Source organism: Miniopterus natalensis, chromosome 7, assembly GCF_054644295.1.
Source record: "Miniopterus natalensis isolate mMinNat1 chromosome 7, mMinNat1.hap1, whole genome shotgun sequence".
In the NCBI taxonomy this organism is placed as follows: Eukaryota; Metazoa; Chordata; class Mammalia; order Chiroptera; family Miniopteridae; genus Miniopterus; species Miniopterus natalensis.
The window spans coordinates 77,986,602-78,013,510 of record NC_142087.1 but is presented as its reverse complement, the minus strand read 5'-3'; the positions used below and the strand labels follow the sequence as shown (position 1 = coordinate 78,013,510).

The 26,909-nt window shown below is 50.4% G+C and overlaps 1 protein-coding gene across 1 annotated transcript in view; it reads right to left on the bottom strand.

The window, feature by feature from the left end:
• DOK5 (docking protein 5) overlaps positions 1-26,909 on the bottom strand; it is a 125,443-nt gene that overhangs the window by 9,389 nt on the left and 89,145 nt on the right. Inside the window, exon 6 of the mRNA XM_087818640.1 lies at positions 19,773-19,908. Coding sequence (XP_087674766.1) covers positions 19,773-19,908 — 136 coding nt within the window. The remainder of the gene's footprint in view (positions 1-19,772; positions 19,909-26,909) is intronic.

The following is a 26,909-nucleotide window of genomic DNA, read 5'->3' as shown; positions in this document are numbered from 1 at the left end:
ACTTGGCGACATGTCAAAGGGGAAAGCGTCGGCCCTCATGTCCCTTTCCTGTTGCAAGTAACTGGTGCTGATACCGACGGCGAGCGAAGGGGGGCTGGTCGGGCTCCTGCAGCCTCTGCTGGGCCTGGAAACTAACACGCCTTTGGAGGGAGTCAAAACTGGGTGACCTGGGACATCGGGAGGGGATTTTATTCCCCCCTCCTTTTTTTTTTAGCTTGATGCACGTTTGTATGTTTTCTTTTTCTTGTTAAATAAACATAGTACTTTCACATTCAAAAGGAAAAATAAAAGTTACCCCAACCATAAAATGTATACGTAGAGGCATTTCTGCTATAAGGGGATAGACATATTCCTGGAAAACCTCCCATTTTGCAAATTTGTTGGAAAAACCGGGTTCTGGGAAGATCATTCAAAGCCTGCGCCCATTTACAACCAGAGTCACTGCCGCTCCAGGAGACAACCGGGGGCTGGGAGTTCACAGGGGTTACAGAAAACGCAGAAGAACATTTGGTTGGAAACGCTGGCTGCAAAGTCCAGGCTACAGAGACAGAGGAGGGGCTCCACTCCAAAAGTGGGTGCTAAGCACATGTAGCCAAATGGAGAGGGGCCCCCCAGACCACCTCTAGTCCCCAGGAGGCCTGCAGGGTGCCTGAGGTCGCACCACCTGCCATTTCTAACTGTTGCCATTTCTAACTGTTGGACAATTCAGGCGTCTGCCACACCCGGAGGTATGGAGATGACGTGACTGGTGCACAGGGAACCGTGGGGGTGGCCCCTGGGAGGGAGTCAGAGTAGGATTTGGAGAAGTCCATGTAAATAGGTAGGGACAAGATTGGTGGAATAATAAAATCCCCATAAAATTTTAAAACCAGAAAAGAATTCTGTCGAATGTTTTGTCCACGGGTGTCTTCTCAGCCCCCAGGACTGTGCCTGGGGGACAGTAGGTGCTCAGTAAGTGTCTGTTGAATGGAAGAATGAACCCACCGACAGTGTGGGAGAGCCGTCGCAAACCAGCTTGCAAAAGCCGACTGCTATGTTTTTCAGGAATTTTGTGAGCCGGTTGTTCGATACAGTCATCGTCAAATATTACGTTATATAAACTCATGGTTAAAAAAATCCTGTACATACATCTATGTATACACCTGGGTGTGGACATACACACAAAACGCACTTCCCAATGATCTCACTATAATCTGTGCTCCTGAGCTTCTCACGTTGATCGTGGTCTCCGAGTGCTCTTCTGCCCCTCGCTGTCCCCACGGGGCTCTGCCGTCTCACACCCGAGAGTCATCACTTACGTCAACCGCCTGGTCCTGTAGGCAATGAATTTGTGGTTCTTCCTCCGAAGCTCCCCTTTCACTTTACAGAGACAAGGAAAGCCAAGGGGGGAATTCTGAACCCGCCGACCAAGAGTTAGAAGCTCAGTTTTAGAACGCCCTAGTTTACGGCAAGCGACCAAGATAGAAACAGACACACGAGCCACTGGCTACAAACCTCTGCTGCAGTCCCCTCAGCCTACAGCTCCCCCTTCCCCCGCCTCCCTTCATCTTCTGCGGCTCCCGGCTCCCTCGAGCTAACAGCCAAGGCTTCTTAGAATGGGGTCCTCTGATCCTGCCACCCCTCCAGTCTCATGGCCCAGAACACAGCGCAGGTCCAGCCATTTCCAGCCACCTTGGCGCCCACTCTCACACCTCCATGCTACTGAAAATGCAGGGCCCGCAGCCAGAGGGCTGTGGCTCTGGTCACCTGGTTACACCACCTTCCTTCCCTTGAGGCGTCAGCTCGGGAATCACCTCCCCTGGACGTTTCCCGGTATCTCCCCTCTTTTATTGACATCAGGTGCTCCTGGCAGACCTCGCAGCGTCCCGTTCTTACGCTGACCACTGACTGTCTTGTGATGGCCGTGACACTAGCCTGCGCCCTAGTGCAGACCATGAACTCCTGGAGGCGGGGATTATACCTTTGACCTCTGCATCCCCAGCACCCAGCTAGGGCCTCCGGAGGCTTAACAAATGAAGGCTGGACGAATGAATGAACGAATGGACCCAGCCTTTGCCCAGGCAGCAGAGAATACTTTTCAGAAATAAATTCTCATCAACCCAGCCAATTAGGAGCCCTGTGAGCCCGAGGCTGAATTCCTGCTGCAGCTTTAGGTCCCGGTTAATGCACATGGCTGCTCTGGCTTGGGGGGGGGGGGGGGCATGGTAATCAGGCTCTGCCATGCTCTCCTTCGCCATTCAAGCAATGAGCAGAAGCGAGGCCTTGGGGAAGGTCGGCTCTGCGCGCAGGCACCGCCGGGTAGGACAGTCCCACGGCGGGAAAGGCAGCTCTGCATTTACTCATCCGACGAGCAGTGTTAGCTCAAGATCCGCCAGGGAGGAAAGACAAGCTTCCTGTAAGCCAAAGGCCTCGTGCTCAGTACTCAGGCTGCCCCCTAACCAGCAGGGGAGCACAGCGTGCACAGGGCCTCTTCCCAAGCCAGCCATGCGAGTTCTGATGCTCCCCAGAGGCCCAAACAAACAGACCTGATTTTTTTGTTGATTGATTTGAGAGCGCGCGAACGATATGGGTTTGTTGTTCCACTTATTTATGCATTCATTGGTTGACTCTTGTTTGTGCCCTGACCAGGGATCGAACCCACAACTTTGGCGTATCAGGACGACGCTCTAACCGACTGAGCTACCCGGCCAGGGCTAACTGATAGGGTTTTGAAGGCACAGAGATCACTGTGCTGCCCGCCGGCCCTGTGTTCCGGTTTGGGTTTATCCCCAGGAGCTGTGTGATATGGGCCCCGTTCCTCCACTTCTTTGAGCCTCAAAGTCTCCTTTCTCACAGAACGTCCCTTCTAATGAGACAGATAATTAAACAAATAAAAATAATCAGTTTACCATAGAAAGGAATGAGGTCCTGCCCCATGCTAAGATACGGGGGAACCTGAAAACAGGATGCTGAGTGAATGAAGCCGACACAAAAGGCCACACGCTGTATGATTCCGTTTATAGGAAATGTGCAGAAAAGGCAAAGGTAGGGAGCGAGGGGCTAAGTCAGCGGCTGCCGAAGGCCGGTGACGGTGAAGGAAACGGGTTTCTCTGTGGTGATGAGATGCTCTGGAGCTGATTGTGGCAACGCTGTCACAACTCTATGAATACATTCAAACCAGCGAAGCGTACACACCATACAGGGCGCACTGCATGGCATGTGAATTACATCTCAACAAAGCCGTCATCAAAAATATAAAATAAGGCAGTACCATGTGCCACGCGGACTATTAAAAAAGCACGGCATCGTAGATTAGTGGGTGGCTCTCGGTCCCAGGGAAGTAACATCTGAACTTGAGTGACAACTGGCCGAAGGATGGTCCCCCATCATTATCACCGTCAACGACACCTCCCAGGCTCACGGTGAGCGGAGTGCTGACTGCCAAGGCCCTTCCCCGGGCACGCTGGGCAGATGGTATCCGTCCACCCTGGTGGGGGAGAGAAAGTCCAGCGAGCCCGATGCAGCGCTGCTCCGTCCCACAAGCGTGCGCCCTCCGTGGGGCCGGGCGCACTGCTGGGCCCTGTCCGCGGCAGCCGGCGTGGCCGACACTGAGCCTGAGACTAGGGCTACCGGGCAGCTGGAGCCTCGGCCGCAACACCACATCACGTCCACCGCGTCCTGCTCTGGAAGCCGCTGTTTCTGCGGCAGGGAGCTGTGTTTCCGGAAACTGAACAGCAGGACAGGATGCACTCGGTCATCGCTGCGCTCAATCTTGAGCGCCATCTGGCGCGTTCGCGACATGGGTCTGACCCGCTAGGAAAGGAGCGAGCATGCACCACCGCAGAGCAACACCTCTAGGCCAATTCCATGCCCATCAGACTCAAACTTCACCGGGCAGCTCCTTAACAGGGACTCGGGCGGGTCTCTGCCGCAGCAACCTTGCAAATGCAAATCAGAGTCATTTCCGTCCACTCAACCTGCTGAGCAAGGACCAGGTTCAGGGTCCAGCTGCGAGTCAGAGCTACACGCAGCCAACCTGGGAGGCCGTCAAAGCCCGTCCAAGTCCCGTGGTGTCCTCTAGGACAGTAAATACAAACCAACTCACTTCCCGCGCGTAGGTTAAGCACAAAATGTGGGCAACGGTGGGTGAGAGGGACAATTCAGCCCAAGAGAGACAAAGTCAAACTGGGTTCCAAAGAAACCAGCCTCTCAACGTCTTTCTCTCATTCTACCCAAAACTCTGCTGTCTCGCTCGCACTACCCTCCAATTTCAACAGCGTTCTCCGCTTGGCTTCCTGGACTATTTCATGGTCTGCCTTCTTATTTTCTGGTGGAAATAATATTTGAAAATATACTCTATCCATGCTTCCTGGTTTTTCAAATTCAGCAGGCATAGGAGTCACCTGGAAGGCTCATTAAAATGCAGATTCCCAGCCCTGCCCCTGCTCTGGGGGTGGGGCCAGGAATCTGTATTTCTACCAAGTTTCTAGAAGATTCCAATCTTACTGGTCCAGGGGCCACACTTTGAAAACCACTGTCCTACATTACTTATTTATTTAAATATGATTGTGTTTTTTTTATTTCAGAGAGGAAGGGATAGAGAGAGAGAGAAACATCAATGATGAGAGAGTCACTGATCGGCTGCCCCTTACTGGGGATCGAGCCTGCAACCCAGGCATGTGCATGTGCCCTGACCGAATCAAACCATGATCTCCTGGCTCATGGGTCCACACTCAACCACTGAGCCATGCCAGCCGGGCTATCCTACGTTATTTATCACCTTTGTACCAGTCGTTCTGGGAATAAAGTTTCCCACTGTGGTCAGAGCACAAAAATAGGGTTCCAGTCTGGAACCTGCCACTAATAATTGCACTGCTCTGGGCTAGTTAACCTCCTTTATTCCTTAGTATCTTGTCAGTAATGAAAAAAAAAAAAAGACAGAGAAAATAGTTCCTAATTGGCAACTAATTCCAAGAACATACATGACCGTGATGGGGTTCCATCAATGTCAGTAACATTTACGATTAGCCCGAGAGCCACTGAATTACTGTCTTTAGCAAGAGCTTCTGAACAAGGACCTCAAGAGAACATTCACGTTTTCTTTTTAAACCTAAGTATTTGATATTGGATTGTGTTTCTGGCTTGAGGGCGGAAGTTTTAAAAAGTTTTCAGGTAACACAAAACAAAACAAAAATCCACACATCAAACTGAATACATATGCTTGGAAGATATACTGAGTCACCTGGTTCCAATTAGTACGCAATGAACTCAGTGAACAGGCATGACTGAAGCACTTGCTCGGGGCATGAACAACTGGAAACAGAAGGGAATCCCAACAACCCCAGCGTCTCCCTAGGACCAAAGCCCCTCGCCTCCCCGGGGAGTTCACTTTCTCCAAGCAGCCCTCTCTTTGGACCTGGTAGCACTTTGCCTGTCACTTAAAGGCAGGGAGGGGGAGGCAAGAGGCCCACATTTGTGTGACATTCATTACCCATCTTTAAGAGATGTGTAATAAATTGTATTCCTTCTTTCTTAGTACTGATATATTTTTATTATGTTCAGGAAATACAGAAAAGAATACAGGGTAGATGTGAAATAAGCCCTACACCCATCACCTAGGAAAGCAAAAAAGCAAAGAGAACTTTTAACGTGTTCATATATTTCCTTCACGTCCTTTTTTAAGATGTGCATACACAGTGTGTATTTAACACAAACTGCATGATTCTGTACACACTCTATGCCACCCTTTTTTACATTTAATATGGGATGAACATAACGAACCCCTTTTTTAAATGGATCTTTATTGATTTCAAAGAGAGAAAGGGAGAGGGAGAGAGAGAAATAGAAACATCAATGATGAGAGAGGCATTGATCGGCTGCCTCCTGCACGACCCCCAATGAGGATTGAGCCCGCAACCCGGGCATGTGCCCTGACCAGGAATCGAACCACGATCTCCTGGATCCCAGGCCAATGCTCAACCGCTGAGCCATGCCAGCCGGGCCATAACATGTCTTAATGTTCCTAAGTGCTGCCATCTCCTACCCTGCCATTTTCACTGCATCGTAGGGCCTCCATTGGCTGTGCCAGACTTTATTCGTTCGTTTCCCTAACCATGTATAATTTACCAGACAAGACCACGGCATTCAATTTGGACCCAATCTCCTTCATTGCATTTTTTTCCAGCTAACCACAGTTTTTATTCTGGGACCCACTCTATGGACAATTATTCCAATAATCAGATTTTTTAAAGAATTTTTAAATTTAATTTACATGTCAAATTTTATTTTAGATGGACTCAGAAATTGCTTTTAAGTGTGACTGCATTGGAAGAGGGGATGAGTTGGCAATTTCATTTTTGCTCTTCAACAAAGTAATCTCCCCTTCACCATATTGCGCATCTTTACAACGGATTCATTTGTAGGTGTTAAGGAGAAAAAGGCAGATCTTTGTGACACAAAATAAAACAGTTCTAAAGTCAAAGGGTCGTAGCCCCGGCCCCATGGTTCAGTTGGCTGGAACATTGTCCAATGCACCAAAAGGTCGTCGGTTCGATTCCCGGTCAGGGCACATGCCCAGGTTGCGGGTTCAACCCCTGGTCAGTGTGCACCAGGAGGCAACCGGTCAATGTTTCTCTTGCATCCACTCCATGTTCCTCTCTCTTTCCCTCTCCCTCTCTCTCTCTCAAATCAATAAACATATTTTTAAATTTTTTTTAAATGGAGGAGTCACAATTACTTATGTACACGTCCCACCCCACCTACACGCCTAGCGGGCCCCTCCCCTTTCACATGTGCAAACCTCAGCTATTGCCTCTCACGCTCCACTCCCCGACCTCTTCTCCTTCTAGGTAAATGGCCCGTCCGCCTACCTGTTGCTCCGTTTAAACAAGAAAAGAAAAACGACATTGAGACAACCTTGTTTACTCTCTGCCCTACAAAGGAGCTCCCCCATCAGCAAATCCTGTTTTGCCAAGCTTCCAAATGCAGCTACAGTCTGCCGGGTGCCACCACCGCCTGCCTTCATCCTGGTCCCGGGCACCAGCCTTCGCCTACGTGCCCAGGTGATGGAAACAGCCCCCTACCCACCTTGTCTTCTCACTTGTCCTCCTGCCCCCCTACCCCAGTCTTTCTGAAGTGGCTGCCCTGTGATCCTCTCAGAAGCCGAGTCAGGCCTCACCTTCCCTCACCCACTGTGGCCTCTGGGGTCCTCCCCTCCCAGCCCCGACCCAGCAGCCTTCTCCAAGTGACACTTGCTACAAAAGGTACACCAGGGGAGTTCAAAGGAGATGAGAACAGAGTTTTCGATGAAGCTTAAACACAATTTCAAATCTCTAAGCAGAGAGAAGTACTCCCTCCACGTGAGATCTCATGGATAGTAAATACGTTTTGAACCGAATCTTAAAATATTAGGTTTATTTCTACAAAATGCAGACCAAATGTCTCCCTTAAAAGAGAACAGTAGCCATAAACAATGCCTTCTAAAAAGGCACACAAAAAAAGAGAAATGGGGCACACGTTGCGGAGCACCCGATCGCTCACACAGTCTGACGAATGTGCGCGTCTGAGGCTCAGCAAACACCCCGCGTTGTTCCAGCAGATCCGGCTCATCCGGCTGGTGCTGGGCGTGATTTATGGCGATAACCGCACTCGGCATTCTTTGGGGTTCTTTGGCCCTGACCAAGCGGGCTCATTCAGTCAATGCCAACTGCTTAAAATGCTAATTATTCGCTACGAGGCGGGAACCAATCCGTCTGGCACAGCCGTGCAAACGTGGGTTAAAGTTTGTAGTTATCCTGGGGCAACCTCACGGGGGGTGACAGCAGGTCAGTGAGGTCCCAACGTGCACAGAGGTCCACATGAGGCTGTGGGCCCGCCTCAGCCCCCCTGCTGGACAGGTGGGCACCCCCGTATGTCGGGGGGGAGGGCGCTTAAAGGGCCTCGTTGTCTCTGATGAGAGCGGCCGTGCCCCAGCCTCCTACACACGGGAACCTGCACGCACGCCCTGCTGTGCCCATGCAGAGCCTGGTTAGTGGCCGACAGACTCAGGCGGTTAGGGGATCAGGTTGCACTGACCGTTCTCAGCACAGCAGGGTCACTGAGCCATCGGTGTGAGTCTCACTGACTGGCTGTGCGCAGAAAGGGCACCGAGACGCTGGGTCCCCTGTTATGCTCTCTCTAGCTCCTCTCCTGTTTCTGCCAGGGACCAAGGAGCCAGTTCTCAGTCACTTCAGAGCCCTGGTTCTCAGAGTGTGGTCCTTGGCCCAGTGACATCAGATCCACCTGAGAACTTATTAGAAATTCTAATCCCAGTGCCCCGCCCCAGACCTACTGGAACACTGGAGGTGGGCCGAGCGGCCTGTGACTTTGGTGCTCACTGACAGTGGAGAGCCGAAGTCCCTGAGTGTCCCTGTCCCGTTCCCTCACCCCGTCACCCCTGCCCTGTGGTCCACCTCGGGTCTCCAGATGTGTCCCTGCCTCTCCGTTTCCACTGAGTACAAGCCCTGGGCTTTATGTTCCTGTCCTGACTCTTCACTTACTAATTCTGAGCCACTGAGTCTCGGTTTCCCCCTCTTTGAAATGGACCTAATAATATTGTCAATAAAATGCAAAGTATTCCAGTATTCTGGAAGGCAAGGTAGCAACACTTATTTAAATTAAAAAAAAAAAAATACTTATATCCTTTAATTCAGCAATCCTACTCCTGAGTTTAGGAAACCCAGTTAAATAAAGATTTTAGCAACTCAGTTAAGTTCGGTTCAGAAACTCAGTGAAATAAACAGAATATTTATTGCAGTATTGTTTACTTGTGGCAAAAAATTCTGATAGTCCCATAGATAGGCTTAATAAATGAACGTTCCATCAAGGCCCTGAAATACCATACAGCCATGAAAAATGAATGAGTAAGACCAAGGTTGGCAAACTTTTCTGTCAAGATAGGAAATGGCTTTGCAGGCCAGACAGTCTCTATGGCCAACTAATCAATTCTTTTGTTCCAATGTGACAGCAGCCATAACATATCAATGGGCGTGTCTGTGTTCCAGTAAAACTTTACTTAGAAAACCAGGCACAGGTCCTCAAATCAGACCTATATACACGTGACTTTTAACTGTTTCCATTGCCTATTTACTACTGAATGAGAAAACTAGGGGGTAGATTTTAATGTGTGTAATATGACCAGAATTTTGTAAAACCAACAAGACCCTCAAATACCCATCCTGTGTATGTGTCTGTGTGTGTGTCCATCCATGTGTGAGTGCAGATACATTTCCACACAAGATTATATGGATACAGAGGCAAACACAGGAAGATAAATATAAGCTTCTTGATAAGATTTAGGAGTTGCTGAGGAGGGGAAAGACACGCATGCAAACAAACAGGGAGAACATGCAGAGTACTAATCATCACCAATGTGGTCATATTTTTGCAGTCAGTTAAATTTTACATACATGTGTTTTTGTAAAAAATAAATTACATAGGATTCAAACACCAATCCCTACCTCCAAGGAGAGTGGTGAAAATTAAACGAAACAAAGCGTGCAGACTCTCAGCACAGGGCCAGATGGAGCTGCTCGTTCCAACTTTAATTATCTCTCAATTAGTCTCCGCTCCTAATGTGGTTCTCTGCTCACAGGCTCCCTGGCAGCCCTACCTTCCCTGTCCCCCTTTCAATGAATTCTGTCCTCGGTGTTCTTCGGTGCATTTATTCACCGATTCCACCCATTTATGTGCTCTGGGCATCACCTGTAAGCCAAGCACTACATCAGAGGCTGGAAACGTAGAAATGAATCAGACGCAGCTCCCCTCCCCCCAGGATGCCACAGTGGATACCAGAGCTGGTCCAAAGCCCGGTTTCCATCACGTTGCCATCTGCCTCCACAATGGTGCTCCCTCTGCGACAAACGGGCAGACCCTCTTCTAGGCAGAGCTCCTTCCCAGGGGTGGGGCAGGCTCACTGTACGTACTCAGACCTAATGCCTGGCATGATTCCTGGCACAGAGTAGGTGCTTTAGAAAAGGCAGGTGAAGGACTCCACCCCTGATGGATGGGTGGGTTGATGTGACCAGACGAATGAATCATGAAGTGAATGAGAAACCTCTATAAGTCCGTGACAATGACGGCTCCGGGTGACTTGTCATTAGCAGGTACAGGCACTATGTCAAGAAATGGCTGGCTTTAGGTCACCTGACACAGCACGTACCAATACAACCCCCATGTACAGAAGGGGGACAGCTACTAAGGGTGGTGAAGAGATGTGGCCGAGGACACAGGGCTGGTTAAGATGAGCAGCCCGGATCAAAGGCCTGGCTGCTTTCTCCGAACCTCAAGCTCACATCACTGTCCTGTGTGTTTCTCATAGGAAGTACTGGGGATGCTATGAAGACCTCAAAGGATGGGCTCGTGCCCAGTTCATAAAGATAAAAAACACCCAACTTTTTTTTCCAAAGCTAGGAGAAATGACAACTGGCCAGGCATCTAGGCTGCAAGGAGATGGGACCCCTGGGCACCTTGAGGGACCCCCGCGGCCCTGGGCCTTCTCTCCTGTGGAAATGGACTGCCTGTCGCAGGTGGTCTTTCTTGGCTCCTACCGAACCCCATTCTCAGGGCTGCGGGATCCTGACTCCAGCTCCCACCCACGATGGTCATGAGACGCTCAGGCACGACCTCTCCTCTCCCCGACTCCTCTCCCGTGTTCTGGCATCAGCAGGAAAAGCAATGGGCATTGTTATCCTCAAAATCCTACCGGGTATCACAGGATATCACTGAATTGTCAAGGAAATAGAGCAGGCAGAGGCTTAGTTCTTGAACTTGTGGGGTTTGGGGGGAGCAGAAGGGCTGTTTTCCTGCTACGGGAGAAAACAGCAGGCTAGGTGAGCAGGGCTCCGGCTGGAACAATGCCTCCTCTGTGGCTTGTGGCTCCTGATGGAGCAGACTGCTTGTGAAATCAGCCGTTTGGGGCCAAATTTCCAAGTGCAGCGTTTTGCTGAGTACCAGATGCACTCGGATGGTTATTTTCATGGGGAATGAGAGTGATTTGCATATATTTATTCAGAGCCATCTGAATTCCCAGCCACTCGTGCAAAACAAAACCGTTGCTCCCTTTGCCACTGGTAACTTTGTGCCTCCTGGCTAAGGAAGCAGTCTCCCGCCTGTACACGAGGTGGACGTCCTTGGGGACTGTTTCCCACGGCCCCGGGAAGCCACTAGCTCGAAACCCGGGCCTTGCTTGGGCTTGGGCTTGGGCTTGGGCTTGGGCTTTGGAAGGAGACGGTAACTGGTATTCCGGCTTCATTTTTCTTTTTCTCTATGCTCTCAAAATTATCTAAGCGATCCCTCATTTGTTCATTCAACCAACCTTTAGAAAGCCCTGTTTGTGGCCCTGAGCTTCTTACAGGCACATGGGGCCTCTCTCACCCTCCAGGCGCGGCCACTCAGAGGTCAGCTTTTGTAGCAAATGCAAAGACAGAGATCCTCATATGGGCAGATTGAACCCTTCAACTCAATGGCTCACACTCAATAAAAGCAGATGTTTGGGGATAGGATGCCACGCGCACGCCAGAACGGAGAGCAGCGAGTGCCGGGCAAGTCCCGTCTCCCGTCCCGTGCTCACTCTGGGCACAGGCTCAGAGGGAGCGGTGGGCTGGTGGGCACAGCGCCCGGGGCCCCGGAGATGGCTGCACCTTGTTCCACGTCACTCTGTAGAGAGGGAATGACCGGCTCTGCATATCTGTGAGGCCCTGCAGGAGCCGCACACAGAAGGCAGGGGCCTCAACTCAACGTCCGGTGCTGTCCTGATCGTACAAACACCGAACAAGGGCGCTCGGCCCCGGCACCTACATTCCTGGTGCTACCGGCTCACATCCCCAGCGCTTCAAGGGGAGGCCCGTTCTCCTGGCCCCTCCCAGGCCAGCCTTGTCAGTAAAAAGGGAATCGCTGTGATCGGTCGGATTTGTGTGCTCGCTCACGTGAACCACACAGCATAAACAGTCACCAGCCACGCATGACACATGAAGTAAACATGGCAGAGAGAGGCCAGGCTGCTGTGCTCAGAAGTGACTTGCGATCGTCGACACACTGGCCTGTCACACGCTGACCTGTCGTGTGGTGGCCCAGCTCTCCAGCAGAACCTGCCCATCTTTAGCGCAGGGTTGTCAGCCTTGGCACTGCTGCCCTGAGGACTCGCTACTTGCTGTGATGGGGGCTGTCTGGGGCATCACAGGGTGTTTAGCAGCACCCATGGCCTCACTCACTAGATGCCAGTGGTATCTCCCCCCACCTCTAGGGATGACAACCAAAAATGACTCCAGACACTGCCAGACGTCTCCTGGCAGACAACACTGCTTCCCGCTGCGAAGCCCTGGTTTGGAGTGACTACATATTCCGGTTTTCCTGGTTGTAGCCTGTTTTCCTTTGCTATCCAGGCATATCTCTTCGCCCGGGCAGGCTTCAGGGATGCACAACCTGTGTAGACACACAGGGCCCCAAGCTTAGAAAGGACCCATGTTTGAAGTCCATGTCTACTGTCCCCATCTTGAAAATCATAATTTTTGAACAAGGGCCTGTGCATTTTCACTTGGAAACAGGCCTACACATCACGCAGCGAATCTCGCTCCTAAAGGAGTCAGCTTCACTCTTAAAAATGTCCCAGCTCAGAAGACAGCTCCTCTGGTCAGCCGCTGGTTACACGGGACGGAGCCTTTCAAAGTCCACGTCATTTTGGCCTTACTCACCGAAAAACCTAAAAGCCTGGCTGACTCTGCTGTGACGGACGCCCAGCTGGTGTGAGTCACCACGCACACTCATCTTACACAGTTTGCATTTTCTACAGTAAATTCCTGATGTGCATCCACCCGGGCATTTCCCCCAGGAGGAGCCAGCCTCTGCTACCAGAAAAATGGCCACAATCTTCAATAAAAAGATACATGAGGGAAATAAATGTCTTAGCAAAAATATAAAGAATGGGAAGCACATGTTGTTTCCCTGAACCAGCAGGTCGCATAAATGGGTAAAACCATGGTTATTAAGACGACGAGAAATGGTAAGAGCTACGAAACACTGAACAGCATTCATTTTCTCAAAGTGATAGTTGCTACTCAATTTTAATTCAAGCAGCCACACAGAACACTATTGTTCAATAGATAGAAATCTCTACTCTATGTGAAACCTCCCATTTGAAACATTGGGAACTAATTTAATTTTATAAAAATATGATCTGTGCCAGTATCTTATAGACCAAAAATAAAAGTGTTCTGCATAAACCAGCTCCCCCTCCCTGTAATCTCTGTAGTCATGACTCCCTGTCCCTGGTGCGAGGCGTCCACCAGAGTTTCCTTGCTGCCTGGAGGTGAGCCAATGGGTAGCTCTCCCCCTCGGCCTCCCGCTGCGGCTTCATAACAGAGGAGGATTTGTATTTCATGCATGGACAGGTCAGTGGCTACTTGGGTAGGAACCTATTAAGTGGTCAATTTCCAATTCCACAGAAACAATGCACTGGATCTCCCCTAAATGTTGAAACCTGCCAAGTGGATGAGGACCATCCATGCTGGCACCGCCCGATGCGCTCCGCCGCAGTTCTGTCTTCTAGTGGTCAGATTTTGGTCACACCCAGCACTTTAATATCATGGGGAAAAAGAGCCACACAAGGCAAAGTGTGTGTCTGCTGGGGACCTGAAAGCTGGCACCCCTACTGAATGACGTCGGTGGCATCTCTAAAAGTGACTGATTCTGGTGAAAACCACGAGTGGCCTCGGATTTCACTGATAGGGATTTGGGATTACTGCTTTGCCTTTGGCAAACTCCTGCAAGAAAAAGTGAATCCACGTGGTTTGGAGGGGAGAGACTGGTTAAATAAGCACATTTGTATCTGATGCCTAAAAACCACGGTAAAAATGGGATGAGAGTGCCCACATTGATACAGGCATGTTGGTTGAAGGTTGAAAGTTAATACGTGTCTAGTGCTTGGAAGTGTGCTGGGCATATAGTAAGTTCCCAATAAATGTCATATATTCTCATCACCGTCAGTAGCAGCTTGCAGCAAACCCTTGTTCATCCTAAAACTCAGCTCAAGCACGACCTTCTCCAAGATGGTCTTGCCCCTTAACAGAGACCCCCATTTCTAGCACTTGATAATTTACCTATTAAGCTCTTAGGCTCCATGACATATTTTTTTTAAACCATTATCTGTTATCACGCATTTTTATGCATTCTTAAAACCTCTCTCTTCTCCCTCCCTGGTGTCAGCTCAGTTTGCCATGTGCCGGAAGCTCAATGCTGTTTCTGTTCCTATAAACATAATTATGCAGCCGTGACTAAAAATTAAGTGGATGGGAAAGACACACGGTGAAATGCACAAGTCCCTTCCCAGCCCCCCACACTGTCCTCCTGCTCCCCACAGGAAACCGACATCACCCTGTACCTGTGCATCCGCCGGAACCTGTGTTTGCAAACCACGCGTGAGCGTGTCCCCTGCCTGTCGCCCTGCCTCCTGCTCACTCACGCCCGTCCTGCACACACCTCTGATGTCACCAAGCGCGAGGCTCTTCCTGCTCTTTAACGGCCTCGCGTAACTCCTGTGACATGCGTGGGCCGTAATTTATCTAACTGTCCCCTTTAGATGGACGCTTAAGCTGTTTCCAGTTATGTCTGCTTTTACAAATAAGCTGCCCGAGAATGGGGCCTCCATCTCCTTGGGAGTCATCGCAGAGCCCTCGGGGACAGCAGGGCTCAGCAAACAGGAGTTAAAGGGCAGGAGGTAAGAGCCAGGGCAGGTGCCCCCGTGAACACGGTCCACGTCGCCTCTGCCTCTGCTGGAGCATCTTTAAATCCTAAAGGGGCTACTGCTGGCTAAAGAGGCATATCAACTTAATGTTGATAAGTAAGGACAAGCTGCCCTCTAAAGAGATAGCAGCAAATTGAATTTACAGGGCGAGACTGTTGTGTGATTTGAGGAGCATAAATCATGGCTCCTTATCTAAATTTTAAGGTCCTTTTAAAGATGCAAAAGGTGTTTTGTGCTTTATTTTGTGTTCTCCATAAGACCTACCGCATTGCTTGGTAAGTAGTAGACAGGGTTTGATAAAAGGGTTTTGAATGATAATTAATATACCAGGATATAAAAAGGGCTTAATTCAGGAAAAGGAAAAGGCGGATAACTGCTTTAAACAATACACTTGAAAAAAAATCCCAATTAACCAGAGCCCACAAACAGAAGGAAAGGTTTCAACATTGTAGGGGTTTTTTTTGGGGGGGATATAACATAAAACCCCAGCATGCAGGGGTCTATTTCAATGTCTGAATAGTAATGCAATGGATGCTGTGATTTCTCGGATGACCTCTCTATATTTTTCTTAAAATGTGTAGCCTATTGCTTTTTAAATGAGGTTGACTACAGATTACCTTGGCTTCCAGAACTGTGAAAGAATTCCACTTGAAGTCTACAAATTCATTAGCAAATTTTATTTGCAAAACCAAGTGTGGAAGAAAATCTGCCAATTAAACCAACCAACAAAAAAGAGGTAACCAAGTGAAAATGTGACAAACTGTTCATCTTTCACTCACAGACCTGTGTGCTGTCAGAGTACAGGGAGACAGGCGTCACCGTGGGGCCAACGTGTCACCACCCCACCAACTCCCGCAGCCAGGAGAGCCTGCTAAATTTCCATCACCCTCCACCATGTCGCTCTCGCCTTAAGAAAATTCTATAAATGACAGGCCCCGTCGTGGAATGAGGACCATCCCACACACCACCACTCCTTGCTCCAAAATTAGACTCTGTCACAGACACTGATCTCCAAGGTGGCAAAAATAGCGGCTGCTCAGGGGAGCCCCGAGCTGTGCCCACAGTCTCCAAGCAGCTCCCGCAGCAAGGCAGCTGGCAGCTGATCCATCTCATTCAACAGGGAGGCCTCCCCTAGTCCAGGCCCACCCCACCCTCACCTAGCACCCTCTTCAGAGCGAGTATTAATAATACACTGGGTTTAAAAAGCGAGAAGGTAGGGGAGAATTATAAGATGGCTTTCTGGTGCCAAAACTACCAAAAGAAATGGGATTTCCTAGAACAGTGCTTTTTTATTTTTTTTTTAGATGTACTCTAAGTTGATATTTCTGAAAGTGTTTCAGGGTAATGTGAAAACACCGAAACAGTTCTCACGAGGGATATAAGAGGGAAGTTAGAGCTTTCACAGTCTTCAAGGGGGCGAGGCATTGTGGCCACAGGGGAGGTTCAGGAACCAGATGCAAGGATCCTGCATTCCTGGCTGCAACAGTAATGAGCTCTAGGGCTGCAGGTAAGTGACTCCGCCACTCTGAGCATCAGTTTTCCTCACCTGTGTGACGGGGACAGTGATTCCCTCCAGGTCAAGAGTCGTGAGTAGTATTCTCCTGAGAGAATGAGGGTGAGTGAATGAATCGACCTTGCTGAGATACTGTGGTGATCAGGGGAAAAGCAAGAGAGTGTCTGCATATAGCAGAAGGCTCAATAAATCACAGTGGCTGTTGTTACTAAGGAGCTTGGCATACAGCAGATGTTCAATAAATAAATGCTATTATTTGAAAAACACCATAAAGTAGAGAAAGTATCAAAAGGTAAAAATCAAAGCACTAAATAAACATGGTCCCAGAAGTCGGCATGGTGTGGGACAGGCAGAAAGGTGGCCCCGTGATCTTCTCGTCCAGGTGTCCACGCCCTCTGTGGTCCCCTTCTCTGACTGTGTAAGGACTTGTGACTTGATTTTCATTAACAGACTACGGGAGGATGATGGGATGTCATTTCCATGATTATGATGCACAGGACTGTGACTGCCCCCCGCCCCAGCAAGGAGACTTTCTCTCACTGGCTTTGATGAAGTAAGTGGGTGTGTTGCTCCACGTGGCAAGGAGCTGAGGATGGCCCGGGGAGCTAAGGATGGCCTCCACCCGACAGTCAACAAGAAACGGAAGCCCTCAATCCCACAGCCACAAGGAGTTAAATTCTGCCAATAACCATGATAGCTTGGAAATGCTACCTAATCCCCAGTCCAACCTTCAGATGAAACTGGAGCCCCAGCCGACACCTGCACCACAGCCTTGTGAGAAACTGAAACCGGGAGCCCAGCAAACCATGCCCAAACTCTGACCCACAGCAACTAGAAGGTAATACATGGGCGTGTTTTATGGTGCACAGTTTGTTGGACTTTGTTACGCAGCAACAGAAAATGAAGACATGTAGCAGCATAGGCTAGACATCAACTAGCCACAGCATGAGCATAAATGCCCAGAGAAGGACCAGCTGCTGGACAGCCGAGCGTGGGAGGAGCTGGAAGGACTACCTAAAAGGCAGATGTTACTGGGCATATCTGACTGTTGCCATTTATGACCCTGGCTATCTCAGGGAGGCAAGACTACAGCGGCTAAAGGCAATTCCTAGTTGAGAATACAGCCAGGTCTGTGTGGATCCATTTCCAATGACCAGAAAACTCAAAACCGTAACCCTAGGAGGGTAGCCAGTCATGCTGACATGGTTTGCTCCATTTTAGCACAGCACCTCTTTTCTCCTCCATCAGAAACTGATTCATGTTCGTTCCTTTTAAACGTTTCACAATCAACCCCCAGTTTAACTTCCTTGAGATTCAGATCTCATTTTGAAGCTTACTCATTTCCATCTAAAACAGAATGTTGTTGCTTTAAAACCACGTTCACATGCACAGAACTCGTTTGGCACACAGCAAATTGAGGGCAAACAACATTACTTTCCAGTTAAATTTGCAAACGGATGATCTGAATGAATTACTCATAATCCTGATTAATTTTTAGTGGAAGTAATGAGAAGGTTGTAAATGGAAAAACATGTGCATGCAGGACTTGCCTTCCAAGCACACAACAATTTATGCTAATTGATGGCTTCACAAACAAGGTAATCTTGGAAAAACCTCCTCAGATGTTTGAAGGCATCTAATGGATAGCCATACAGCTTTGATGCAATTACATGTTGCCCTGTAAATTCAAACTGACTTGAATTCAACTTTACTGTTAGCTAGTGTCTATCCATCCATCCACCAGCCAGCCAGCCAGCTAGCCAGCCAGCTATCTGTCCAGCCATCCGTTTATCTATCTCTACTGCAATATCCAGAATTGGTGAGCATATGAGGAAATGGATATCGAGTTTGCATTAGTTCAAAAAAGAATATTTTTTTAATGATTTGGGGGAAAATATTTTATGATATGTGGAAATTACATGAAATTTGAATTAAAGTTTTTTGGGAACATAGCCACAGCCCCTTTGATGACTTTTTACCTATAGGTGCTTTACCTAAGGAGTTGCAACAGAGACCATCTTAGTCCACAAAACCTACTGCATTTACTCTCTGGCCTTTTACGCAGAAAGTTTTGCTGATTTCCTACTCTGACATCCCAGAGCAATGCAATGCGTGCACAGGTCATTTGGGAATAATCCAGGGCTGCTCTGGGACAGATCACATTACCGGCATGCTCTTCCCCTTCTTTAAATCCAACTAGCCCACATGTTTATTGCACCGATTTTCAAACTACCCTCATCTTAGCATGCTGACACCGTTCCTCAGGGTTTGCAGATTCCCTTCCAGATGGGCAGCTCTGCATGAGTTTGCAGCCACGATGCATGATTCGCATTGCCTAGCTGTTCTGCATTCAATTAAGGTCTCGTGAACTTATTCTTCTTGAAGAAGAAACAAGAATCATAGTTCTCTGTACAATTCACAGTTCCTAGCACAATGCAACGAACCCGGTAGTGTCCCGAGGGCGCATGTGTGGATGCTCATGTGCATTTGTGTTTGCGGTGCCTTTATACACGGAAGACTATGAAGATTTGCCAACCAGAGAGGGCAAATGCATGTCTATGGGCAACATAGAGTCTATGGACAAGTTTTCTTTGGCCCACAAAGCGTGACAGTTTTGTTGCTGGTTTTAACTAGAATGCATTTCCAACAGTTACGGACTGGGAGATAGTATATACAGACTCAAATCCTTGGCTTCTCTGGAAAAAAAAAATCAAGAGATCTCTTACATGGAGCCCACAGTCTCATGTCAGCAGCTGTCAGATCTTGTGCTGTTGAGATTTCATTCCAGTTTCCTCTCGGCCCTCTTCCCTTACTTATATGTTTTCCCTGTCCCGTTGACATCAGAAATTACATCTGGTACAGCTATACATAGGTATCTATAGGTAGATACCCAAAAGCTGTGTCTACATACACACCCAAATTGACTTTAATGTACATACTTGCTACAACGGACTCAATAACCATATCCACCCCCCTAAATTCATACATTGAAATCTTAACCTCAAAGTGGATGGCATTAGAAGATGAGGCCATTGGGATGTGATTAGGCTCTGAGGGCAGAGCCCTTATAAAGAGACTCCAAAGGGATCCCTCATCCCTCCGTCATGTGAGAGAGAGAAAAGGCAGCCAGCTAGGAGCCAGGGAGTGGGCCCTCCCCCAGACAGTGACTCTGAGAGCCCCTGGATCTGGGACTTCCAGCCTCCCAGGGAGAAATAAACAAACGCCTGCTGTTTGTAAGCTATCTCATCCGTGGTGCTGGTTACGGGAGCTCAGACTGATTCAGGCACACACAGAGTAACTGAGGCATGGCGCAGATAAGGAGGGTACTGTGTTAGCCACAGGCCGCCTCGGGCCGCCCCAGGGTGACGTTTAATCCAAGGAATGCATGGTTGCGGACAAGAGTCAACCCCCTGCTCACATAACGCTGGCCGTGGCCTCCAGCGCCACGATCCCAGGGCCGCAGCTGGCAGCGGTGCCCGCCAGGCCGGGGGCGCCCGGACGTACCATGGAGTTCTTCACGCTCTGCAGCAAGCGCTCGTGCTGCTCCGCGATGGCCAGGGCGGCCGAGTGCACCTTCTGGTAGATGGCCTCCCCGTCTCGCGTCTGAAAGATAAACAGCCCCTCGCCGGTCTCACACATCCTGTGGAAACAAGAACGGAGAGCTCTGAGAGCCTGCCCCGAGCGCCCAGAACACTCCCGAAAGTAGGCCCCCCGATTTGCATGAGACGGGGATTCTCAGGCCCACCAGAGGATCCAAATGTCCTCTCTAACTATTAACATGGGCCGGGAACCAGTCACTCCTGGCTAACAGGGCGCAGAATTATTTTTTTTCTCTCAAGAAGCAAAGTAGAAGGTTAATAAAAAAAAAAATTTTTTTAAAAGCCATTTCTTGATCTTAGCATAATCCCTGTACTTCGCTTTCCTGCTGTCAAAGAGGGTACCTGCGTGACTGCTGCTCCCTGATGTCGGGGATCAGAGGCCTGTCAGAATCAACACCTTTCAGCTCAGAGGTGAACAAAGGATGCTCTACTCCCAGACTCGGTCCTAACCCCCCTCCCAGACCGTGCGTTAAAGATTCTTTCCTTTCCAAAGTCACAGATCAGAGGTGACTCCAGCCTCCACCCAAAGTGATGAATCAAATGCAGCTAAGAATTTTTAACGATCATGGCTGTGCTGAATGAATGTGCGCAGCGAAAGAGACGTTCCAAGGGAAGCTCTGCGGCTCTGACGGTTAATGTTAAAGACTGAGAAGAAGAGCATGTCCCCCTCATGCTGTTAAAACAGAAGTGAATCCCACCGATAAGGGGAGACTGGCACACACACTTAGGCAAGAAGAACATAAATGTGTTTTCATTGCTAAGTACATTTCAGTGTGTGTGTACCTCTAGGACATGTACAGTTACTAAGTATATTTAATTACTCTAAATATTTTTAAAGGACATGGGCAAAATTATGTGCAAGGATATGTTTACAGTTCTGATCTTGATATGTACATCCACCAAGAGTAAACTAAGAGGTTGCTTCTGTTGGTTTATTTTAAAGAATCTGTTTATTCTGAGACTCAATGCCACTCCTTCCATCTCAGAATCTCTCGCCGCAAACCTGAATCCGGGCTTGAGTGCCTGTTTCACTCACATCTGAAGAACTGCTCAACACAACATAGAAACCAAGCACATTTTCCACCCAAAGCACTGTTAATTATGTTATCTAGCCCAGTCTATGCAATTAACGCAACAAAAATAGAAAGGCTCCTCCCTAATTTCCCAGAGCTGGCCCGGGACCACGGCCATATGGCGCTTTCCAGCGCACATCGCGCGGCGGGCGGAATCGGTCAGAACCCGCCTCGCTTGGATTTCGCTGATACGGGCTATGCGAGCAGGAAAAGAGAAAGCAGACGCGGGGCGCCTTCAGTAAGTTAACATGAAGAACCTCCTCGGGAGCTGGACGTGTGACTTTCATTATGAAGTCATTCTAACCCAATAAAGAGAGAAAAACAAAGGGCTAAGGCATTTCACTCAAGCGCCATTTCTTTTCTGAGGCGCCCTCCAACCCTTCAGCGCCCCCTGCTCTCCCCCCTCATTGGCGCCACCGTACAGACTTGACACCCAGGTTCTCAAGGTCTTCGGGCTTTCGTGCCCCCTTTTTCCATCCAACGCGGAGGCGAGTTGGCGGAGAGGAGGAAGGAGCCCCCGTCGATGCTTCACGGGAAGAACTGGCCTCCGGTTCCTGTGACCACGGTAATGACCGACTACTTACTTATATGCCAACCGTGGCCCCAGAAACCATGAGGACACCTGTTACCAGAAGCAGCGGCAGTTTATTGCTTAACATCAACCCCTGCAAGGATGGGTGTTTCTCGAACCTGACAGCCCCGTGGCTCTCAGTTCTTGGAACCGCAACCCACAGTGATAAACACAGTTTAAGTTAGAAGCCAGTAGATCTATTTCTCATCCACTTAGAACATGCTGAGTTTCCTACTCTATTCTATTGTTGACCCTGGTAGTGAAATGCCCCGTCTATAGTATGACCTGCTAGCTGGCGAGACCTATACTCTTTTACAGTCACTCTTTTATCCAGTGTCTGCTTTCCATCAGCATAATGAATCTACAACCTTCCTTTAAGGACATTTGCATCTCTAAATACTTATTATGCTCAAACACAAATGAAATCAAAACCATTGGAGGGTCAAGTATTCTTTAAAGTACAGCAACAATCGACGACTCCCCCCTCCCCCACCCGAGGATCTGGAAGACACACTCACAAACATACACACTCACGCAAGTACACACACACATACACACACCACTTGCCACTTACACAGAGGACCAGTGGCCACAGTCTCAAATCCAATCAGGGTCTGGACAAAAGCGAGTGGAAGCAGTGGCTCAGACCCACTACGGTGTCGAGGAGACGGAGTGTGACCACCAGACAGCAGCCCCCAGGCAGCCCTCCTCAGGCATTCACATGGGGACATGGGAGCCCAAGTGGCCACGGCTTCTGATTGTTTAAGGGAAGCAGAAAACGTGACTTTTACGTGAAATAACCTGAATATTTAATGTGGGCAACTTATTCCATTTTTTTAAGCTGTGGGGCCCAAATGTCCCCATTACCCTGGTCTGGCCGAGAGGCAGCCGTTCTCACTGAGAGCTCCCAACAGGACAGTCAGGCCTTCAGATTGAACTGTAGGGACTTTGGTCCACACTGTTCAGAGGCACATGTCCTTCGGAGGGAAGCGTGGTCCAGGGAGGTGATAATGAACGAACACGGTCCCTCCCACATTCTTCCATCAGTCTTGTCTAAATTCAACCCTCGAGTTCTTTGAAGTCCCTCCCTCCCAACAGGTTTGTGTGCTCTGTTTCACAGGCAGCTTTAAATCCACAAAACCACTGCCGCATGCCTTTGTCAGAATAATATAAGGGGCGACCTCCCTAAGGCAAATAAAAAGAGAACAGGGAAAAATAAAGGAAAGCAAGTAGAAAGGAAACCCATCCAACCGGCGAATGTCTTGCCTCAGCCCCCCATCAACGTCTGTGGCTCATCCCCAAAGAAAGCAGCCGGAACCGAGGCGCTCTAAGGGGTTCGGCAGGAGCAGAGCTGCAAATACACACTTTGACTCTTAACAGTCCGGACGCCTTTCTTTCGCTTCACCCACTGAGTCTTCCCTTGGACACGTTTCCAGCGATACCCTTTCCTCGTGGCCTTTCAGGAACAGAAGCCGGGGGTGGAAACCAGAGAAGGTAAGTATCGAGTTGAGTCTGCCTTCTCCTGTGTCCTTCCTGAACATGAGGATTCAGATGCGAGAACAGTGTGGCCCTGTCAGTGCCCTGAGAGTTTTGAATTTCCCAGTAATTACTTCGCCTGAATGATATGCCTGTCGCTCTAAGTCACGGATTGTCCAACTGGTCCAGAAGGAAAACAAGAGCTCCAAAAGCTAGTGAGAAGTCCATCCATCCATCCATCCATCCGTCCATCCGTCCCTGCCCAGAAGTATCCCGGCCACGTGGAACGAGAGGCGAGGCGGGGGCTCCGATCGCCTTTCTGGGATGGGTTCTCACCTTCGTTGTGACCTGATGCACAAGGTCTAACCTCTTTAAGCCTGCGTTTCCCCTGGGAAGTGACTATAATGACAGTGCCACCCAGTGTTACTAAAGCATCAGCTATGATCAGCAGGGCGCACAGAGCAAATCTTCAGTGAACCGCACTTCCTTCTCGGCGCTGAAACGCCAGCTCCACGCCGACAGAGCTCTTTCCGGCTCCCTCGCGCGCCTCCGCCAGCGCCGGGCAGGGCCTGGCCTGACCTTGGCGCTCCCTGAGCAAGTGGAGAACCCACCGGGAATGGGAACGGCAGGCAGTGCGCGCAAAGTGCCGCTGGGCACCCGACCGGGCCTCCTCGAGCAAGGCTTGTTCAAACGGGATGTAACGGTTATAAACCGAGGACGAGACGCCCTCAGGGTAAGGCTGGGGAGGAGTGAGCTGGAAGAACGGTCCCCACAGAAAGAGCCGGCACTGACCGCATGGCCCTGAGGTGGAACGAAGCCGTCATTCCAACGCGCGGGGAGAGGACGGGGAAGGGCAGCCCGCGGGCCTGGCCCGCGCAACCTGAGTGGGCCTGTTGGGAGGCGATGGTCTTCACTATTCCGAAGTCACCACCTCAGCGCAACAGTCCCCAAAGGCCCCACGGGGGAAACTCCTTCTCTCTTTGCCGATGACATTTCACACCGATGTCTTTTATTACAAAAATGAGTTGAAATGATAAAAACCAAACAAATGATCGCATGCCAGGCAGTGCCAACAAGAAAACTCAGGGAATCAGTAAGCCAGTCCGTTCCCTGCTTCCTCACCTCATGGACGGATCGTGCACGTGTGCTCACGTGTGAGCATTTGCGTGAATGTGTCCCCGTGCGTTTAGAATATTCGGACACTGCTAAAAGCAGGGTGAACCTCACACTCAACAGGTGTGTTTACGATTCTCTTCTCCTCACCCCGGCTAAGGCGGATATTCAATCAAGGTTGAGTTGTGCATTTGCAGCTACATAACTGAAGGGACGCAGCGCGTGTCAGACAAACATGAGGCAAATTGGAACAGCGGCCGTGACGGACGCAAACAAAGGCGACGGCAGAGCTGCCTCAGGTGGAGGGACCGAGAGGTGCAGACTGGTGGTTACAGGAGTCGCGGGGATGTAAGCACAGCACAGGGACTAGAATCAATAATGTTGTACTAACTGGGCATGGTGCCAGGCAGGGATCAGACTTACCGGGGAGATCGCTTTGTAAGTTATATGAATGTCTAACCGCTCTGCTGTACACCTGAAACTAATACAAAATAATGTTGAATGTAAGCTGTAATTGAAAAATTAAATTTAAAAAGACGAGGCTTTTCCTTTCTGGTGGTTACAGTTTACTTCGTTAGACAAGATCTACGTATGTGTGCGGGCTCAGCAATAATATCGGGTGGCCTGAGCCGTCGGGGTCAGGGGCAGTGAAGGGAGGGAAGGCACCCTGGGAAAGGGTGGCGTCAGCGTCAGCTGGGAAGGGGCATTCGGAAGCCCCACCCGAGAGAAACCGACCAGAAGCACCTCTGCACAGGGCACAGCACTAGGAGCAAAAAGCTGCGGAAGGTCACACTTTCGCCCGTGGAAGTGGGGGGACAAATGCAGGGCGGCCCCTGCGCCGCCAGTGGCTATGGCAATGCCCATTCCCTACGGCAGGAAAACACACAGAGACGTGAGATAAATATGAGGCTTAACCACATGGGATCCAGCGGCCCCAGCTCGAAGAAACACCTGGGAGGGATCTGCTAGGAGCTTATCCCGCAGAACAGGGCTTCTCTACGCCGCGGGGTAACGTCAGCGACACTGACACGGCCGGGTCGCTCGCTGCGGGGCCGTCCTGGGCACTGTGGGATGTTTAGCAGCAGCTCTGGTCTCTACCCCTTTCCTTTCTTAACTGCTCCTCTGACCAGCTGGAAGCAAGGGGATGAGCGAGAACATGACTGATGCTTAGATGATAAAGGCGCTCAGACAAAGGCAGCTCCGGGGCTGGGGAGCTGTGGCTCCTCCGCAGAGCGAACTCAGGTCGGGGCGGAGAGTTCGGCCTGCTCCTGTGGCCCCTGTCTGTCCCAGCCACGGGCATCGCTGCCGGGGTGATGCTGGCTGGAGGCAAGGTGGCAGTTGGGGGGGGTGTGGGGGGGGGTATCAGAGTGTGTGTGAGTTTGTGTGTGTGAGTGTGGGTATGTGTGTGGGGGGTGTCAGTGTGTACGTGTGTGTCAGTGTGAGTGTATTGTGTGTGTGTATGTATTGTGTGAGCGTGTGTGTGTGCGCGCGTGAGGGTGTGTGTGTGTGAGGGTGTGTGTGAGTGTGTGTGTGAGTGGTGTGTGTGTGAGTGTGTGCGTGAGGGTGTGTGTGTGTGTGAGGGGGTGTGTGTGTGTGTGTGAGTGTGTGTGAGTGGTGTGTGAGTGTGTGAGTGTGTGCGTGAGGGTGTGTGTGTGTGAGTGTGTGTGTGTGTGAGTGTGTGTGTGTGTGAGTGTGTGTATGTGTGAGTGTATTGTGTGTGAGTATGTGTGTGTGTGTGTGTGTGTGTGTGTGTGATGGTTTTGCTGCAACCAGCCGGGTGAGAACAAGCATGTCCAGCCCTTGGGGACATCTTCATTCACACACAACTTCCGTCAAGTCTCCGTGCTCCCTATTTAATACGTATTTAATCAACTCGCCTGTCCCCCTTAAACAAGCGGGTTGTGGACGGAATCATCAGATCCACACCGTAAGCCAGTCGGCTCGGCCCCAGGTCCCGCCCGGCTCACCCTCTCCGTCCTCAGGCCTTCATATCACTGGCCCAGCGGAGCCAGCCCTGCTCACCCCCCTTAAAGCTGCGCCCTCCTCTGGCACTTTCTGTCACACTACTTTACTTTTCGATGCGAGTCTTATGCAATCTAACACCTATTTTACTTTTTTAAATGATTTTTATTGTCTTCCTCTCTTCTAGAGAGTACATTTCAAAGTGACGGCTCCTGGCCATTTCATTCACTCTGCACCTGCGCTGGGCACCAGGCCCGTTTCATTCCCTGCTGCACCCTCGCTGGGCGCCAGGCCCCGTTTCATTCCCTGCTGCACCCTCTCTGGGCGCCAGGCCCTGTTTCATTCCCTGCTGCACCCTCGCTGGGCGCCAGGCCCGTTTCATTCCCTGCTGCACCCGCACTGGGCGCCAGGCCCCGTTTCATTCCCTGCTGCACCCTCGCTGGGCGCCAGGCCCCGTTTCATTCCCTGCTGCACCCTCGCTGGGCGCCAGGCCCCGTTTCATTCCCTGCTGCACCCTCGCTGGGCGCCAGGCCCCGTTTCATTCCCTGCTGCACCCTCGCTGGGCGCCAGGCCCCGTTTCATTCCCTGCTGCACCCTCGCTGGGCGCCAGGCCCGTTTCATTCCCTGCTGCACCCGCACTGGGCGCCAGGCCCCGTTTCATTCCCTGCTGCACCCTCGCTGGGCGCCAGGCCCCGTTTCATTCCCTGCTGCACCCTCGCTGGGCGCCAGGCCCCGTTTCATTCCCTGCTGCACCCTCGCTGGGCGCCAGGCCCCGTTTCATTCCCTGCTGCACCCTCGCTGGGCGCCAGGCCCCGTTTCATTCCCTGCTGCACCCTCGCTGGGCGCC